Genomic DNA, 20,751 nt, shown 5'->3' on the forward strand with positions numbered 1-20,751 from the left:
TGGGCAGAAACTAGTAAAAGACTCATGTAGCTTACCTTTGTCTGGAAGCAGCAGTAAAGTTGTGTTAAATATGGATGTTTCCGTGCTAATGCCAGAATTCTCTTTTCTGTCATTGTACAGTCTACATCATCATCTTGAAGTATGACATCTTTCTTCAAGACTTTCACTGCATATACTTCATCTTTTCCTTTTAGCTCAGCTAACATTACCTAAACCAAAGAAAAATTCTCTTTATGTATGAACAACAGATGCCATAAATGCAGGGTTTCATATGAGTTTGACCGCACTGAAAATAGAAAGACATTTACATACTTGCCTAAATGAAGCTGCAATTTATAAAATAAAAAGTAAAGTACTGTAATTTCAGAAGCACAAACCTCTGGTATTCTTTAAATTTGAAACAGAATGTATCTGTTCTGTTCGTTAGTTAAGTATCTTAATGAGTACCTATTAGTGAGGTCTCAAAAACTAAACAAGGAAGGAAGTTGATGTAAAACAGAAATTTATTTCCCACTTTTATCTCCCACTTCTGGTTGTGAGATTTAAGTGCGATGGACTTTGTATACAATCCAAAGTTACCATTCCAGCTGCTTTCAAGTTGTTGATTTTAACTACTACTACCATTGTTTAAGGTTCAGGCCCTATATTCTATTTAAGGTCACTTCTGGGTTGGAGCCAGGATAATCTTCAGAGAAAGGATTAGAAAACAGGGACACAAAAGAACTGCTTCAGCCCTGTTCCCCTGCATGTGAAGTTCCCGTAATATCAAGGAAGGAAGAGAGTACTTCTGAAACAGATTCATATTTCAGTCCACCTCTTTGATTGCAAGGTGCACAACAGTGTGGAAAGAAAACCTGTAAGCCCTGTAAACACAGCATGTCCCTTCCACCCTCACCAATTCCCTACTATGGGAACTCTGGTGAATTACATCTCTCTACTGTTACAGCAGTAACCTTTCTGCTGCTTACACTGTATTTTGGGCAGCTGTCTAAGCTGCACCATATTTGAGTGGAAATGCTTCAGTTCTGTTTCCTCCAGCACTGAACACGCCCCACTGAGGAAAAACAAGTATGCACAATGTTCTGTGAAATAAGTAAACTTGAACGGGAACTTATCAAGTAAGTGAATTAACCCCACAGCATTATTCCTGACCTGATTTTTCCTGCTTGATCACAAGCAATTTTGTGGAACAGTACGTATGTAACTGTAATGAAACACTGACATTTTGTTGCAAAAGGCTTAACCATAGTTACCAAAGTGAGCTAAAGCACAGACAAGGCCAGCTCACCAGGAGACTGATACTTTTGATCTGTTGGGTAAAAGAAAACCCCTAGGCTGGAAAGCACTTCCCGAATACCAATATGAACACTTCCAAATTGGTACAGTCAAAATCACCCCTGAACACTAGCTTAAAAAAAAATAAAAGAAGAAAAGAAGAGTTAAAAAAGCTACCCACCTTTCCAAAGCTGCCTTTTCCTAATACTTTGATGAAGTTGAACTCTTCAAGACCTATTCTCTTGCTCTGGGCCTGTTTGACCTCCCCATTTTCACCATTCTCCCCAGGTTTGTTAAGCTGGTTGTCTGTTGATGTTGTAGCTGTTGCTCTGTGTTCCTCTCCCCGATTGTCAAAAGATAATGCTTTCCTAATGTTGTTTTCCAGCTCTTTGATTTCTGTGGAAATGTGAGGAAAAGTTAGTTTTGACCAATTGTCAGAAAACCAGCCTGTTAGTCCGTATCAGTGTGGGAAGGGACATTCATCTCTGAATGCCGTGTTTAAGAGCATTCTGTGGTTAAGAATACATATTTAGCAAACTGCTTCTCCACCTTACAGTAATCAGCCAAACCGCTGCTCTAACAGGAAGGGTGGCCTTTTAAAATGAACTTAAGAAGATGACATATCCAAAACTTGAAAGATAAGTCAGAATAGTAGCCAAATAGTTGTTCTAGTGACTTTGGGTGTTCCTGTACCACAGAGAAGTACTTTGTTTTTAATATCCCTATCTTCCTGTAGCACTTACTCATCTTCCTGCTTAAGTATTTTAGAGCTGTGTCTCCAAAAGTTCAAAGGACAGTTGGGTGTCCCAGTCCTTGAAGTCAACATGAATGGAGCATCTTATTCAGCTCCAGCTGTTATCACATGCCTGCCAATAAAGTGTTTGACCACTTCCTAGTGCTGCTTCAAGCAGCAATTGTGTAGATCTGCTAAATGGTTCTGAAGGTTTCTTAGTATTAAATACAGACAGTCCTCAGGATCTGCCCTGAGCTTCTGCATGGTGCAGAAGCTCAGTGCAGAAGCTTACCTAATGGTAAGCTTACATTACTACCTAATGGCCTTGGAAGCAACAACTTTACTGCACAGCTATATATGTCAAATTAAAGAGAGAATTTAGACAAATTCTTTGTCCTTATTTTAAGCAAAACATCAGGTATTTTTAAAAATCACGATTTTATGAAAACAATGTTTTGCGAAACCAAAAGGTCGACACATTTAAATCAGTTCTAGATTCAGAGGTCACAGATTTCTAATTTTTAAAAACAATTTGATCGGACTCAAAAAATACTGCTGACATACACATTCTGTCAATCAGCTGCTCAGCTCAATGAAATCAGGTCATATCAGTGAAGATTAAAATGCCTGTGTCCAAATCTATGCATAAAATAAATTGCTGAAAGGAAACATGGTTTTAAGAAGCCTCTAGAGACCACATGGACATGCTAGCATAGCCTGTCTGGATGCAAGATTTATTATTACTAATGTTCAACATGGAATTAAAAGGAGTAAATTTTATCTCAAAAACTTATTAACAGATGGGTTTTCAGGTGAAAAAATGCTCTCTCTCAAGTTCTGTGTTACTATTAAAAACACTTTCCAGTCTTACAACAGAATATATAAACTACTTCCATAAATATAATTTGTTGAGAAGGACCCATATAGTAAACTTAATAATACCTTAAGATGACTGTTTTATAATTTTCCCTTTAAAAGCCACCTAATTTCACAGATTTATATTAAATGAGAAGTAGGCCTTTTTTAAAAAGATTTTACAGTTCATAACTTTAAATGTTTCAATTTCTGCTAGTAACTGCTTTCATAATTTGCATCTACAGAGGCTTATGATCATAGATTTTTTTATTTTTTTTTTCACTCCAGGAAAATGTGTGACAAAATATGTAGATAGGAAGTAAAAAGATCTGTTTGACCTTGATCACATGGAGATGTTGGTGCTGATTTCGACCTATCTTCTTCTGAGGACGCGCATCCCGGAACTGGTGGCTGAGTCTCTGCACCTGCAATTAGCTAAGAACAATTCCAAAAGGGGTGATCTTCCTGTGCCATGAGGAAATTTAATTCAACCACCTTAGTTAAAAGTAGAAGTATGAAGGAAAGTGAAGATCTTCTACCCCTGTAGATTCCCACTGGCAGAACCTCAGCCATACAGTAGATGGTATTACATGAAATAGAAGTCATAGTACAAAGGGAGAAAAAACAGGCAACTAAAAGAAAAACAGGTTCTTAAGATGAAATAAATGTAGTGTATATACCCAGTGAGTGGGAAAGTTTTGAGAAGCCACGATGAGTTTGTAAATTCATCCAGTGAATACATTTAACTACGTGTATCAGCAAGCACTGCAAACTACCTCATGCAGTAACAACATGACAACACCTTTTCCTAGGAGTGCCAGATCAATTAATTCATCCTCGAATTTCCTACATTTCTGTAACATTTTAAAACAGCTTACAGGGGATCCCAGTGTGCAATAAGCAGGAAAATGAACAGAAGCAACTGTCAATGTTTAAAGACAAACACAATTTGCGTTTTTCTGAGACCAATGGGTCTGCTGTGACAATCATGCAAACAGAGATACAAAGTGTGGACCTAGTCTCATCCAGGATACACCTCATCTCTCAAGTATAACTCCATCAGTCCTGGATGTACTTGGGGTGACCTATGCTTTTTATTTCTACAACAGCTTGGTTATTCCTACAAAAGGCATAACTCCAGAACTGTAATCTGGCAAACATCTCCTCTTCATGAGAATCAGCACAGTGCTTGTTTATCAACATTTCCAACACTATGGAGTAGTGCTGTCTGCCAATCAATCAATCAATTAATTACTCTGAGCCATAACAGATATTTATGTTTTTAACTGTTGCCAGACATTGTCTGTCAAATGTCCTTCCTCAAAACCCTTCCAGAAATTATAGACTTGAGATCTGCAACATTGTACCAGGTCAAAATAAATTTCATATTAAAGTTCAGAATAGACGATTTACACTTACAGACAAAACTTGAAGTCTTAGGTCTGTACTGACATATAAAAAAGTTACTGTGCAAGTCATTTGAGTAGGATTGAATTCCAACTAATAAAGTTACAATACAGTCATACTTCTCTGATTTTTTTAAAAATGTGACAATATTTAGTAAAATTACCTTTTTCCTCCTTTGCCCACTATTAGTGATCTTATCTGGAGTGACTCCAAGATCTGCAAGTACTTTAGCTATGCCTCTAGCATCCACTCCACAGTTTGGTGCCACATTTGTTTCACAGCGTCGATGTACATTCATCTTGCAAACTGCAATGAAATACACAGTAATACAGTAAATTAAATACTATCTTGGCATGCATTTGCCTTACCTAAACCTATCAATAACTTTTTCAAATAAATACAATCTCAGTAGGAAAGCACTTAGCTGGATTTGAAGGTATATTTCAATGCTGATAAAAAGTTATTAACCTGATTATCATTCTTCTGATATGATAATGTAGAGTTGTATTTTCAAACAGTGCCCAGAACAGACACAATAACAAATGGAACTATCAAATCATCCTGTAACTCTTAAATGAATTTGAATTAGAAGAAAAGTCCTTCTGATCTTAGATTTTAACCGTCCACTATGGAAAGCACAACATTAAATCCTTATGCATCATTGCTTCTTACAGTATTTTACTGAAGTAAATTAACTTTTAATGTAGGCAGCCATAAAACTGAAAGTGCTTTTAAGTTTTAATACAAATGAAGGGTTAAACACCTACTTTATTTAGATGGCAATCCTGTTACTAAGTTCTTTCCCTTAAATCTCCTGAAACTATTATATTATTATGAGGAGAAGAAAAAGGTTACTTTGCTTACAGATTATGAGGCAGAGGCAAGAACACAGCTCTATTAAAACTCGTGGAGTGTGGATTTGTTAGGAGCAGAGGACATATTTTATCTGAGACTTCAGTGCCCTCTTGTGGAGCAAGGCATAAAGAGAGCACAGCTACAAGTGTGATTAAATCCTAGATTATTATTCAATTGCTCTAATTTCTCACTTCTTTATTTTTTAGAGAAAAGGAAATTATAAAAATATGTATTAATAAAGTTAAATTTCATTATATTTTTCATAAATAAAGCTTTCTTTGTACAACCCCTAAAGAAAAAAACACATTCACCTCTGAGACTACACCTAAGCATTGAATCTGGCCATAACCATGTGCTTCAGAAAGCTGGTGACTTTCCTTTTTAAGTACGTTTCAGCTCACAAGAAGAGCAAAAAGAAACAGCTAAACATGATATTTTCAATAAATGTACATTCAGTGACAAAACCTCAGCAGTAGGTAAAATGTTTGAGCTAGGACCCATAAGAGTGGACATTGAGGAGACAAACTGCTTGAAATAGCAGGAAAATTTTGCTCAGTCCCACTTCATAAATATATTTTGTAAAAAGATGCACAGGAATAATCAGTGAAAAAACCTGAAGAAGAATAAATCTCTGGTATATGCTCCTCATGGTGTTAATAACCACACTGGGCAAGGAATTACACCTCTGAAGAAACACGTGTTAAAGAGAGAAAACCAAGCACAGAGAAAATGGCATTTTCAGTTCAGGTGAGTTCTAGATTTCATGCAGAGAACACTGTATTTTTATAGACAATGATTTTATGGACATGGAGAAGGCAACATAGACTCTCCACACTACTGTTTCTATGCATCTGCTACACAGTATGAGAAACAACAGTTAAGACCAAATGAACAGTATGATACTTGAGTTAGAATATGAAAGAGAACTCATGTATGCCCAGATTAGGTAGAGAGATACTATAGCTCTGGTTGAAAAAAAAAAAAAAAACAAAGAGAAAAAAGCCCAGATTTAATTGAAAAGTCTCCACTGAATGCATCTTCATCATAATTAAGACACTGATCAAAATCTTCAATAGCTGCAAAGTAATAGCATTTAGAGCCTAACATTTCCTCACTGTTCACTAGCGGGAATCACAAGCGAAGGCTTGAACTTCAGAAGTCTCACTGTGTATAACTTTGCTGTGAAAAATTTCTTCTTTACCTTACTGCTCAGCAACGTGTGACATGGAGCACCAGGTCTGACCTTCACCTATAGTTATGTGTCACCCTAAATACTGCAAAGGATGTATTTTTATAGATAACATATTTATACATGTGACCCTATGTTTCTGCCGTTGAGAAGTGTACACAACATGATTTTTGTATTTATGAAGATGGATCTATCTATTCCTAAGGCATAACAAAATTAAAATGCTCATTATTCCTCTAGGCAGTACTTCCTAAGAACCTGACAATCATTTCCTTCATGACATCATTTCCTTCCACCTAAAAATTGAAGTATTTTATTAACTATTTCTAAAATATTACTTTGCTTTACAATTGCTTGTACTCTTTTTTCACCCCTTACGTAGGTCTGCTTGAAAACAATGAGATATGGACATTTTTGACAACTAAAATTACACAAATGCACCTCCCAGCCATATTTTCACATATAGCATTTACATAGCCTTTGAGTGGCAGAACATAATGAATCCTTCATTTTCTGGACTAGAGGGGCTAAGCAGACCATCACAAAGGATGATTCTGATGGGTATCAGAATACCTCATATTCTGGACACGGGCACACAGGAATGGTTCTACCTACTCTAACCAATACAAACCAGCAATTTTTGAAAATGGTATTAAAGGGAAAAGTAGATGGAATATTGATGTTTAAAAAGCTTAACAAACCTGAAAACACGAAAGGCATATAAACTGAAGATATGTAAATTGTCATGCTCATCATTTTGTGTTAACTTCTAATATCCTGTGTGGCAACAAACCTACACAGGAGTGAGTGCAAAATGCGTTTCTTAATGTCTGACCTCTGTATTTGTTACTGACTGATGCTGCCAACAGGGTTAGGACTGTGTTCTAACCATGATGGAAATCCTTACATTGCTCCACTGCTTATTTTCTATTTATTTCTGTACATGCTGACATAGTGACTTGAAGTCTTTCCAAGTCTCCAAGTCACCCACAAAGAAAAAGAAAAGCTCTGAAGTGGTGCCTTACCTTTGCATTGTAAACCTTGTCTCAAAAGACCCCAGAGCAATGAACCACAGTGGTCACAGAAGGTGGGCACTTTGTAATTGTGAATGCTGAACTTGTGAGGCATGTTGACACTGAAACGCTGGGATCCCACTTGCTGAAAAAGGACAGCATAGCATATTTCATTTTAATTAATTTCTTAGCAATCAGTGTATGCTGAGGCCCTGTTGCATTTTGAAACCGCACAGAATTCAAAACAGATTAAATAGATCTGTGCTCAGATGATGACCCTCACATTAGATACACTACAGAATTCATTTCACTATTTTATCTGGGGAAAAGAGGGGGAAGGGCTGCTGTTGTCCAAGAGATAAAGACTAAAGTCTACTTCCTAGTGCTTTTGGGAGCAACAAATACATAGCTATCAGGAAAGATCTCAATGTGGAAGGCAAGGAAGTCACTCCCAATTGTTTTAGGAACACGAGGCCAAACTAATACAGGACTAGAAAAAGAAATATATCATAAACCCTTTACCTTTTCATATCCCACTCTTCTTTGGATTATGATAATGACAATGACAACCTGTTGTGTTCAGGGATTCCAAGGTATGATTATTTACTCATTAAAGGATGTAATTGATAAGTTTTCAGAGTGGCCATTGCACTGCAGGAGATTTATTTTTATGTTTTTCCTTCCGTTTTCTATTACCGCTGGCTTTTCTCCAGTGATCTAGTACCCCTTCTAAACAATGAGACTATCAGCAAAGTATGCAAGTCTCCACCAGTCTGGAGCCTGGGAATATAAACCTGCACAAGATTTTGTATATTCCTGTGAGTACTACACAAAACCAGCACTAGCCCAACACAGTCCTTTATCAATACCAATTGTATGCACGTGATCACATTTTGGATGTAAAATATTGGTTGTGGACCAGGTATTACAGAATGGTCCCAGTAAGGAAAATGCTAGTGAATTGTGCAGAAAAAATGAGATAATGAGTTAGTGCCTCAGTCAAACTCATGCTGAAGTCTAAAGAGTAGATTACAACTGCCCTGTTACATACAACTCTGATGTATAACTTAAAGGCAGGCTTTTTCAATCCTATGAATGTAGGTTTTTAACAAATAAAATTATGAAATGTAGATTTTTTGTGTGAACAAGGAACTGTGATCACCCAAAGACCACCTCACCTAAGCCTGTGGTGAGAGACAACAGGCCCTTGCTGCTGCACAAAACAGGCCAGTGAGCATACTTTTGTTTTTCTCCTGAAGCACAAATAAAAAATTTCTGTCTAAGAAAAAGCATTCGCTGTTTATACCCAAGGGCTGAAACTACTTTTAAAAAAAACCACATTTTATTGGTTTGGATGTAGTCTTTGTTAATGTGAGACTTTGCAAGCAAATTCTGGTCAGTTGGCTGTGTTGGTGTCAGATACCCACCCAAGCATCCCAGCTCTCTGATCAGCTGCTGATGGCTCAGCCACACAAAATGCAGCTGGGGAATGAGGGATCCCAGCCTGCTGCTTCTGAATTAAACTGACAAGAATTGTATTAACTCAGAAATGGAGAGAGAATGTTAAAAGCAAAAAGGAGTGGAAAGAGCTCTCTGAAACTTTGAGCTCTGATGTTATAAAAAGTAAACCAATTAAAAATAAATTTTTGCATGATAATTCCCATGTAAATAAAACTGTGCTAGGAATCTAGCATTCCAAAGTAAATGCTACACCACAAAATGACCAGAAGGGCACAAAAAAGTCTGTAGCATCTATTGATTAAACCGAGGAGATGATGTTATTTTGAACAGATCAAAGACAGCATTTTATACAGAAAAATTAATTTATAAACATTTACCTCATCGTGAGTTTCCTGTTTTTTTAAGCCAGCACACTTCGTTATTATAAGTTCATGGCATCTCTTGTGAACTACGCAAGTGCAAACTGGAAAGACAAACACATATAAAAGAATGAGATTTCATGAAGATTAATTTTAAAGCAGAAATCTGATCTCAGAAGACTAGAACCACTGGGACTTGAAAGTGTGCAAGTGACTGGTGGTGATTTGGTGAGTCCTATGAAATAAGTTGGTTTACAAAAACAGAAGATAATGGACTTTCAAAAGACCAAAGAATTTTAAGATAACTAAAGCATATCTGCCAAATATCTCATCTGTAAAACTACAAATTACCTTCTGAAATGTTAACCGCAATTTTTCTCAATTTTTACATATGTGATTTGTTTATCTGATGAAGTCCATGATCTCCACATTACATGAAACACAATAACAAAAACAATTCCTGTTTAAAGAGCTTTCAAAAGAAGACGGATATGAAGATAACTAATTGTAAAAGTTAAAGGAACAGAAAAAAAAGTCAAATATTCTTTCGGTAATGCATTATCCTAAGTTGATAGCAGTAAAAGGTTTCAGGAGGCAAAAATGTTTTGCCAATATACATCCTGATTACTTAATCAATGAATAACATTTGCAGATATGACAGATAAACAATTACTAGATCTATCATAATGTAAAATTCAAGGTCATTAAGCAAAGTAAAAACCCTCATAGTGAAGTAACAAACTTCCTCCAGTTTTGGTCGTTATTGTAATAAAAAAAATTAGATCAGAAGTCAAGGTACTTCTCCAGATACCTCTGTGTGTTAACACAGTAATTGCTAATATAGCATGTAAAGATCTATAAAAAATGGCATTTACTTATTTACTCTGAGATTTAATACAGTAATTCTTATTACAGCATGGAAAGCTCTATTAAAATGGCATTTACTTATTTAAAATGAGATTGCAGCAAGTCTTTTGTAACTGAAAAATCATCACTAACTTGATGGTTTCTACTTGTTAGATGAGACTTAAGAACTAACACATCATCCCAAGAGGCATAAAGAAGTAGGAGTACAAGAAATTGAGTTGAAAAATGGGAGATGAAAATGAAGCACTTGTGCAGTCTTCGCTATACCCTTCTCTAGTCATGACCTCTATAATTATCTCATCAATTAAACTACAGTCTTTGCAATTACCTGGAATTTTTAAACACAGAATCTTAAGCAGAATAAAGAATTCTCAATTTTAAAATGCAAGACTTGAAAAATGAAGAAGCCAAGATCTGCAGATATGGTTCCCTAGATGGATACACATGAAGCTACATCTGGGATTTGATGTTCAGAGCTGTTAGCAGAGCTTCTCCTTCATATATGATGCTTAAGACCAATAGTTTTGAAAAAAATTACTGTGACTTGGTGCAAAAATTGTATACTTGTTGAGACAAACTTATTCTGATCATCATGTGCTAAATACTTAGCATCATACATATACAATCTTATGAAAAAAAATCTTATTATTTATATAATATAATAAATATATTTAAACTGTCCTTATGCAGAATTTCTCTTACCTTGACATTGGTATCCCTGTTTTCCTATTACACCCCTGAAAAATGAGAAAGTGTTTTAGAAAACAAAGAGGAAATACTTTTAAAAATGAAAACATTTTTTCCTTACTTTAACTGGGTGTGCACATGTTTAAAGAAAAGCTTCTAATAAACCAGTCATCTGATAATTGCATGCCTGGACTGAGATCAGTTCAAAGTAGGAACATTTCAGGCACTGAGAGGGAACAGGAGGGATAAGAAACCATGATGGCAGTCAGAAGTACAGACAGATTTACTACAGTGGAACAGGCAAAGCCAAATGGTGCATGGAAAGGGGACAAAATGGTAAATCATCATCAAGCAGACCTCTAAATAGACAGATTGCATTTGTCAGTATTGCTTGAAATCACCTCAGCCAACATCAAGTATAACCCCCCAGGCACTTTTTAGAGGAATACAGTTGAGTTTATGCACATTTCATGTCATTCTACATTAATAAAGGCCAATTTATTGCATACTCCTAAGAAATATTTACTGTCGATCACATCAGATCTTCTGTGCAAATCAGTATCTCTAGGTCACTTTGGAAAATATGAGGAGTTCCTGAAAAACAACTGAAAACGGAATGTCTCCACCACTTCTCCCTATCTGAAAATTGAAAATACTCAAAATAATGCAAATAATTTTCAAAAGGAAGTTCTTGGTGTACATTGTAATAATAAAGACCCTGTACACTGAGCACCAAAATCTCTGTGTCATTAGAAGTTATTCCATTAACTATTCCATTCCATATTCCATTAACTTCAGTAGGATGTAAAGAAACTTTGCATTTCTTAGAAGAATGATGGTGATTCTTAATCATGTAACAAAGAATTCTGTCACTGTGACAAAATGTAAAGGTCTCATATTAAGTCTGAATCTATACTTACGTCTTACATAACACTAGACTGGTTGTCTACCTGGAATTTAGTGTGCATTAGATAGGGAAATATGGAACTTTGTAGCTCAAAGGAGAAGAACCCCAAATACAACAAATTCTAATATTTGTGATGGAGGTTTAACAGCCTTCTGTTATCATCTGCAACGCTGTTGACAGGTTAATGCCAAAATAAAGAGGAAAACAACTACTGCTCTATACCATTTTCACTGCAGTGAAACAGGAAGGTGTGCCAACTCCCCAACTCAAAGCTGCAAAGAAAGCAAAGCCAAAGTTGCTCCATACCATATAAAGTCTCTGCAGTGTGAGCAATACGTTGGTTGTCTAAGGTAGGTGGCCATGAACTTGTGTCCATTAACCTGATGCACCCTGCGCCGCACGGCACCCTGGCGCTTCCTGGGGCGCATCCGCTCCCGGAACACTCGCTCTTCATTGTCCTTGGGGGCTGAAACACAGGGAAAAACAATAAGCACTGGCTGTCACAGACACAAGTCTGGAGAAACTCAAATGCTATGCCTAGGTAGATAGTCTTCAAAAATGAAAATAGTCCTCTGTATCCAGCAGTGCAAAATAACTTCCTTAAGTTTTGAATCATTTTTATTCATTTTTAGCATCCATTGCCACAGGGCAAAGGTTTTCATTGCTTAGTACAGGAACTTCTAGTTCTTTTAAAGCTTCATCTGTAAATTCATGCTATATTGGAATTAAGTCCTCTACGCTTTATCACTATCAAGCACACTGACAACCTCTTAACAGTAATTATACAGTTAGATTCTCCTAACAGATCAGACATTCACCTCACTTGATCTTCAGGAGAAGAAAAATATCCCAACATCTCTATGTCCCTGTACATTCAGAAAGTGCTGATACAAGTGCAAAAGCAGAGTAAAAATACGTATTATCAAGCAGAACAAAAAATTCCATCCAGAATTGACTACTTATTAGAATTCCTGATAGAGATCTGAGCTTCAGGCTCTAATAACTCACTTTGATACTGACACATGCTCAGCAAAATGTTCAAGGGAAGGAAGTTGTTCTTCTTAATCAATTCCTATTCCAATTGTACATGAGATTTAATGGTAGAGGAAGTATAAAATGAAATTGATACAACTCAGAGTGAAAACATTTGGAAAAAAAAATCTTCAGAGTGCATTGGGTCTTTTTCTTAAGGTTTTTTTTTTTTAATATCACCAACACCATCATAATATTCTGTATGCATTAAGCAAAAGCTGAGGATGAATTAGCAATGAAGAACAGTTCACAATTTTTAATGAAAAACAGATTTTACAGACATTCCCTGAGCCACTCATGCTTTGGCAAACTAGACTATAAGACTTGGAGAGGACCATATTCAGTCATCCATTGCCAACTGAATCTATGCACTCAATACTTTGGTGCATATAACACTTTGACCTGTAGTTAACACCTGTCATTCTTTGAATTTCAGCTAATGTGAGTCATTACAGTGGCCTAAAAACACCAGCTTTGGTCTGCTGCAAGCTTTTCTGTACATGACTGAGTTGTCCAAGCAACAGTACAGTGCCTAATAACAACACACAGAAAATTCAAAGAAAAAATTCAAAGAAAAATCTGAGAACAGCTCAATGTATAAAAAGTCTCAAATTCTTTTACAAACATTGGAAAAATCCTGGTTTTGAGGGTTTTAAATATAAAAGGTATCGATTAAAGAATTTCTAGAAAATTGTCTCAAATTAAACCAACGGATGGATATCTTGGGAAAAAAACAGAGCACAGATGAACAAACAGAGACCAATGTCTTTCACTGCAGAGCAAAGGCTAAACTCCTTGACACCAGCAAATTTATTTATGCACAGAAGAGGCTAAGCTCCATACACATTAATGTTTTACAAACACTTCATACTCAGAATCGGTTTTCACCCTAAAATGACACACCTGTGGGATGGCCAGAGTGGCACTGCTATTCTAAAGTTAGCTCTCAGTAAATAAACACTGCCTTGTGCACAAAGCTACCCCTTTTATTTATGCTGAAGAACAACCAAAAAGCAATGGTTGTAGGTTGCCCTTCAATAAAGAGATAAGAAATATCAGAGAGTTACCAACTATGTTTATTTTTATATTGTCAATTTTGTTTATTTTTAGGGATTAAGCAAAACTCTAATGTCTAATAAAAATCACAGCTCCTTAAGAGAAAGACTGTCTTCCACAAAGAATATATAACAAATAGTTGAAAATCCAACAAAATATTCATTTTTCCAGCTTCTTGAATGATTTACTGACTTTACAAATCTTCTGGAAATCTTTCAAAAGCTATTATAGGAAATAATTCTATATTAACACACTAATCTGCTATTTTGGTTATTATCCAGATTGTAGACTTTGCTACAGTATGCACAACCTGGATGTGAAAAAGTTAAAATCCAACTCCTCTGGAAAGGTTTCCCCCAAAAAGTCCAGCTCTTCTGGAAAGGTTTATCAAAAAGTTATGTGCTTACATGTAATGAACAAGATGTTCTGACAGTGCACAATACATATTTGATATGATATTCAGTCTACAGTACTGTTTTTCTCATTTTTTTCATTTTAAGTGCAATTCTTCACAGATATAGCACCTGTAATTTTACAGAGCATGTAAAATCCTCCTCTTGTTTTGGCTACATAAAAGCAGTATCATGACACTGGGGTTTTTTTGTTTGTTTGCTTTGTTTCTACCAAAAAAGTTTTAAAACTGCTTTCACTGCATTAGTTTCAATTCCATATTTAATTATTTAATGAAATTCCATTTTTCCCTTCTAATACTTACAGTTTAAATAATATAATGAGACAGGATCCTTTTCAGAAATGCACTGACTTGAAAAGAGATACAAGTGATGTATCTGAATGCATAAGATTAAATGTCAGGCCTTGATTATCAAAAATCACTTCTACACAAACACCATCCCTATGTGTGAGAAGGATCCTCTACCTGTAGTTAGAAAATGTAGTTTTCTTGGTCTGCCTTGGATAATGCTGGAGGTCCACTAGCCAGTTGCTCTCAAACAGTCTCTGCTGTCAGTCTGCTATTCCTCTTTTGTCACTAAAAAACAGCATTTGGCCAAATCCACGCACCGTGCCCTGCTTTAGAGTGCCAGTGCCCAAAGGAACTCCATGTTTGAGAGCACTGCTCTGCCAACACCTCGCCTCTCATTACACCCTGTGTGTGATCCCCACCTCGTCAGTTGGCAGCAGGACTCATTTAGAGGGCTTGGAGCAGCATAGAATCATAGAATCATGGAATCATTAAGACTGGAGAAGACCTCTAAGGCCTCTTGGTTCAACCTCTAAGCTAGTACTGCCAAGGCCACCACTAAACCATGTCCCTAACTGCTACATCTACATGTCTGCTAAATATCTCCAAGGATGGTGACTTCCCCAGGCAGCCTGTTCTAACGCACCACTACACAATTTGTTAAGAAATTTTTCCAATCTAGACCTCTCCTGGTACAACTTGAGAGCATTTCCTCTTCTATCAATTGTAATTTGGGAGAAGAGACCAACTCCCATGTCACTTCACCCTCCTAGAGAGCAGAAAGGTCTCCTCTCAGGCTCCTTTTCTCTAGGCTAAAAAAAGCATCTGACATTGCAGTGCCTGTAATGTCCACTGGATGACTGGACATGAGCCTTTCATCACAGCAAACAAAGTCACAGGAGAAATTAGCTCACCTACCAGCTTAACGTTAACTTCAAGTTAACATTAAGGTCAGTCACTTATTCACTGTGGCCCTATATAAACATATAAGCAATGCTTTCCCACAGTTCCCAGGCAAAACACTGCCACATCTTGCATCAGACTGTTTTTTAAGGAAAACTCTTTACTGAAAAGGTGGCATTGGCACAGGCAGCCCATAAAGTGGTGGAGTCACCATTCCTGGAAGCATTCAAAAAACATGTGCACATGGGACTTAAGTATGTGGTTTAGTGCTAAACATGGAGGTGCTGGGTTAACAGGCACACTTGACCTCAAAGGTCTTTTCTAACCTGAACAATCCTGTGATTCACACTGCTGTTTTGGGCCACAGGCATAAAATCAGGCAGGAACTGTCCCAGGTGACTCAGAAGCAGATGATCACATCTGTTCTGGCTCGTACCCAGGGTTGCGAACCACTTATTTCTAGCAGAACATAATAGTCTATATTTAAATTCAAATCCATTTATCTCATACTGAACAGTCATGCTAGAGATGTTAATTTATCTGTCTGAAGACACCTACTTCAGAAGGGAGCTACACTGCTCTCCCCAAATATCTCTCATCGTTTACAAGCAGGAAAGCAAAGATTAGTAAATGCTAGCAGACAGCAGGGAGTATTTGGGAAAACCCCCAACATCTGTATGATATAGACAACTAGTGTTTTCAATGCATTCTTTTGAAAATACTAGCATCCCAAACAAAATTGGCCTTTAAAATATATTTTTAAAAGTCTTACAGAGTTATGTATTAGGTTCTAGAAAATACCATTAGCATACTGCATACTTTGCATGGCATTTCTATTCTTAGCAAAGGAGTTAAAATTAAGTGAATTTTTCATAGTCAGAATACTAGCAAGTTTCAATATAAACAATTTCTTCTCATGGTATTTCTACTAAATAGTCACAGAGGTTTATCCTTTCCTCAGTAAAGGCTGTTTCTTTATGTAATGTACATTCTGTTCCCTGTTTTGGTTTTGAGTCCTTCTGTCTTCTGTACGATTGAGTTTATCCTTTTAAAATGCATTTTTTTCATTTTATTTTCAAAAGATGGAGTAAGAAACGATGACAATTTCCAAGTGTTCATGGAGAAGGCTGTCAGTGTAGCACACTGAGTTTAGGCTTCATATGATGGTACTTGGCAAATTTAGGACTAATTTTATTTCAAAACCATAGCCAGTAATGCCATTACTTCTTTTCACTGTAGCCAAGAGTAACTCTTGAGTTATTTGAAAAACAATAGCATATAATTGCTTTTATATACTCATAGGTACATACATACATAATGCCTACAATTTAAAGACTCAAAAGACTTGCATGCTTAAATCGAAGCTCTAAGGGAAGTGTTACAAAAGTCAGAAGTATCTGGCATGAAAAATTGCACAAAACTCATAAATACCTGCAAAATGGAGGCTTAAATGAACTGTCTGAACTACATTTAATGCTGTTCTTTGTGTAGTATCCATTAAGCATGAATTATAAGTCACAACTTAAAAGTAATTTCTTGAAATTTAAAAGAAAGGAAAGTACTGCATAGCACTCAGCAATCTTCAAAGGAACCAAGACTGGGGGAGTAAGACCTGTACACCAAATATCAAAGGCTCAACCGTGTCAGGTCTTGTTTCATACTAAAACAGATTCAGCATAAATGAGAAGGGCCCAATGTGGAGCACTAACTGCAACAAGATTATCCTGCATAGCCATGTCTTATCTTCAGTGCTCTGAGTACTTACAGAATTCTGACAACAACAACAACAAAACAAAACAAACCAAAAAAAAACAAGAAAAAAGGAAAAAATAAGGCAGAAAAAGAGCAAGAGAGCTTACACACAAATAGAGGGGGTACCCAGCATTTCTTATTGCTGATGATGCTGACTTCTAAATGAGAACAATGCTGATCCCTTCCCTCAATCTGGAGGTGATTGTTACCAAACTGTCAGTGTTTGGGGAAGGGAAAAAAAAACAATTAAACTTTACTTAAATGGTTTCTGCCCCATCAAAGCCAAAGCATGGGCCATGTATGACAGTAACACGGAAACTGGTGGCACTGCCAGGTAAAGCCTTGCAAGAGAACCCTGACCCCTCATGGTGCTCCTGGCACAAGGGGCTTTTCACCCTGGGCATCTCCTAGGTGTCACATTTCTGTCATCCCTACCTCACAAGCACTATCCAGAGAGCTAGCTAGTTTAACATCAACCTTTAATAATTACAACTGACCCTAAATGAACAACAAATTCAAAGGAAAAATGGTTGTACTGATGTTTCATTGCTAAAGATGAAAAATAACAGCTTTTGCATCATATTTAAGCCTGATCACTTTAACCAGTATGTATGTACTGAAACAGAGATGTTATTTTAGCACTACATAATGTCTAAACAGAGGAAGGATATTGATTGAAGCAGGAGAGGTAATTTGTCTAAAAATATGTTGGAAAGTGAGAAGAGGCAGAAACAATGTCCAGAACTTCTCAGGGTTCAGAATGGAGTGTAACTAGATCATTATGCATCAAAATAAGGTCTCGAAGGATTATTCCCAAACTGTATTCTGAGCTGTACAGTAGAAGCATATGTACTGCCATTAAGATTTCTCCAGGCAGAAATCATTATAGGATTTTGCATTTAAGAATTTAATCTATTTTAAAGGGAAAAAAACCCCAAACCAACCCAAAACAACAAAGATCCACCATGAACAAAAAGCTAAACACCCCCTTATATTTACATTTCTATATCCTTTCTTTTGATAAAGTCTTGTTTAGTAGTAACAAATGCAACAAACTAATTCCATATCTTTTAGAGGAAAAAAAAAGTAAGGTAAGTGCTATAGTATGATATCACAAAACTGTTACTGATGAGCACAGAAATGATGTATGTAGACAGTTTACCACAGTCATAGAAAGAGCATGAATTTTTCTATGTCTTTTTCTAGAAGTATTATGTTTCCAGACTACTTCTTAAACAAAGAACAAGCACACAGGTTTTGCTACTGTATCTCAAATCTGCTTTCTTTAGGAGACCCAACAGGAAATTTCTCATTTGATAGGAGAATCAGATCCTTCAATAACACTGTATTGTTAACAAAAACAAAAATGCTGAGTGCTACTAAAGAAATGAAAAAAATGCTCACAGAATGTGTGAGTTTTAAAAGAGATATGTGTCTAGACATGTCTGCTAACACCAGCTATTTACTCAATGCACTGAAGGATAAATTCCATTTCAAAGTATATAATCCCAAAGATGGTGGGTGGCTTTGTAGCATGGGCTGAGGCTCAAATGTATCTGCCTTCAAACACATGCTTACCTTTAAATGATTAAATTCTTGTCTAAAAGAGAGATTCTGGTATTATATTATACGTATTTTAAAATTTCCCTTGAGACAGCCACAGAATTGATTTCCCTTGGGACGCACACTATATTTTTGTTTGAGGGCTTCTGTTACTTTATTTTTTTTTTTTAAAAAGAGCCCAAACCAAAACATCAATAGCTCTATAATGCTATTCGATGATTACTTACACATGATACAAAGGTTTTCCCCATACTTAATTATTATCAGAAGCACATTCATAAGCTCACTCAAAGCTGAAGGGACAACAATAACTCCCCACATCTTTCAAACAGAAATACTTCCACATTCAAAACACTTCATAAAGGAGGACCTAATGTCCAGAAGTACTAAAGAGATAGAAGTACTAAATAGATACTGATAGTTCAACTGCAATTTCAGCATACACAAAAGGCCAATTTAGTTTTCAGAAATGTCCCAGCCTGGGTGGCTGGCAATAATTTGGACCAAGTGTTCAAAACCAGGAGTGAGGTCCTTGACTCTGGTGGGAATAGAGTATAAGAAATGTGTAAAAAGCAGCTTTACCCCCAAAGAGTTGCAGCCAGGCCAATTATCCAAGATCAGAAACAGGCTTGACTCACAGCTGTAACCAACAAGGAAGAACAGTCCTATAATACGGGGAGAACTGGGACCTAGAGTCAGTTGCTGTCTGGGCTTTGAAGAAGAAGGAGCAGTGTTGAGAAGAACTACCCATGAGAAATCACCGAGAAGGCATGGGACTCTTGCAGTAAGATAACAACACTTTTACGTTGAGAACACAACACTTGACGAGACTGAGTGAACCCCCCAGTGCTGCCCCAGCTGCAGCCCATCCACTTGGCTACAGCAGAGGCTGGGTGAGAAGGGATTAGTTTCCATACCTGCTCAGACAAAATTTTCCTTAAATGACTCGGAGACTTTCCTTAAGAAAGTCTTCAAGAAAAGCCCTCAAGTTTCTGCACTTGATTTCCACAATGCCCACAGAATTAGTGACAATTTACACAAGCTTAAAGTATTAACAACATGGAATTGCACATGGTCATCTTCAGTGACCATACAGCATAGTTTAATAAATCTAATATTTAACAAACAGAATTCTGTTTTATAGGAACTGGAGCACTGGTAGGGGATGGATATAAATATGCAATCTGTTTTTTAGATCCCTGGGATCTCACAGGCATGATGGGGTACTGACCTCATTTTGGAGGGTGGATACAGCAATTTCTGTACTTAAACAGCTGTCAGATCCACAAAGCAAGCAAATCAGAGATGAATCCCTCCTACTTCCTCTCAATTTCTTTATTGGTAACATTAATGATTTAAAGAAAAATTGTATTCCTGAAACAATGTAACAACTTGTAACTACAAGTTTCATAATACAATTTATTTGGCAAAGGAAGTTATATCAGTTGAAATACCACACAGAAATTATCTCTATGTGGCAGGTTTTCTGAAAAGTGATTTTCACATCTCAAGGTTTTTAAAACGAAGTTTCAACTTCCAAACCTTTTTCCACAACCCAACCCAGACAATAGTGCTTTTTCAGTTGTAAAGGAGATGTCGCAGGCAACAGGACCAAAAAACAATGCTAACTAATGTTATTTCAGTCTTTCGATCTTATGTTTCAGGAGGAACAAACAGCCTCGCTCTAAACACAATGCCCTTATGTCAACAAATCTGCAATTGAAATTAAAGAACTGGAAATGCATTCTACATATGGCAAATACTAACGCTACTATTCATGAGAAAAGGCTCATTCCATGAAATTTAATGTGTCTGTTCATGTCGTAACTAGTACAGCAATAATTTACAAAACATAGAACAATTTTTGTGCCATAACTTGACTTGATAAACTTGCAGGCAGAAAATTGAATTAGTTTGTGTCAGTAAGAGTCAGATCGTGTTGTTACAGTGTTAGTAATGAGCAGTATTAGCAGCCTGGTATTAGCATTGTTAGTGTTAAGCACCTGACAGACTAACAAAATGAAATATCTCCTATTAAGTCACCTACTTACCTGAAGTAAAAAAGCAGAAAACTTTCTAAATGAAGAAACTATACATTTGATTATTATTAGACATTTATTGCAACTGATCAGATTAT

The 20,751-nt window shown here is 36.5% G+C and overlaps 1 protein-coding gene across 3 annotated transcripts in view; it reads right to left on the reverse strand.

Moving 5' to 3' along the window:
- Positions 1-20,751, reverse strand: part of PRKCE (protein kinase C epsilon) — a 286,969-nt gene that overhangs the window by 98,065 nt on the left and 168,153 nt on the right. For all 3 annotated transcript variants that reach the window (XM_038131311.1, XM_038131313.1, XM_038131312.1), the window contains exons 3-10: positions 11,915-12,074; positions 10,717-10,751; positions 9,166-9,251; positions 7,340-7,472; positions 4,434-4,576; positions 3,202-3,298; positions 1,457-1,671; positions 36-209 (exon numbers count right to left, since the gene is read on the reverse strand). In XM_038131311.1, coding sequence (XP_037987239.1) covers positions 36-209; positions 1,457-1,671; positions 3,202-3,298; positions 4,434-4,576; positions 7,340-7,472; positions 9,166-9,251; positions 10,717-10,751; positions 11,915-12,074 — 1,043 coding nt within the window. The remainder of the gene's footprint in view (positions 1-35; positions 210-1,456; positions 1,672-3,201; positions 3,299-4,433; positions 4,577-7,339; positions 7,473-9,165; positions 9,252-10,716; positions 10,752-11,914; positions 12,075-20,751) is intronic.

The sequence above is a fragment of the Motacilla alba genome, chromosome 3 (assembly GCF_015832195.1).
Source record: "Motacilla alba alba isolate MOTALB_02 chromosome 3, Motacilla_alba_V1.0_pri, whole genome shotgun sequence".
Taxonomy (NCBI): Eukaryota; Metazoa; Chordata; class Aves; order Passeriformes; family Motacillidae; genus Motacilla; species Motacilla alba.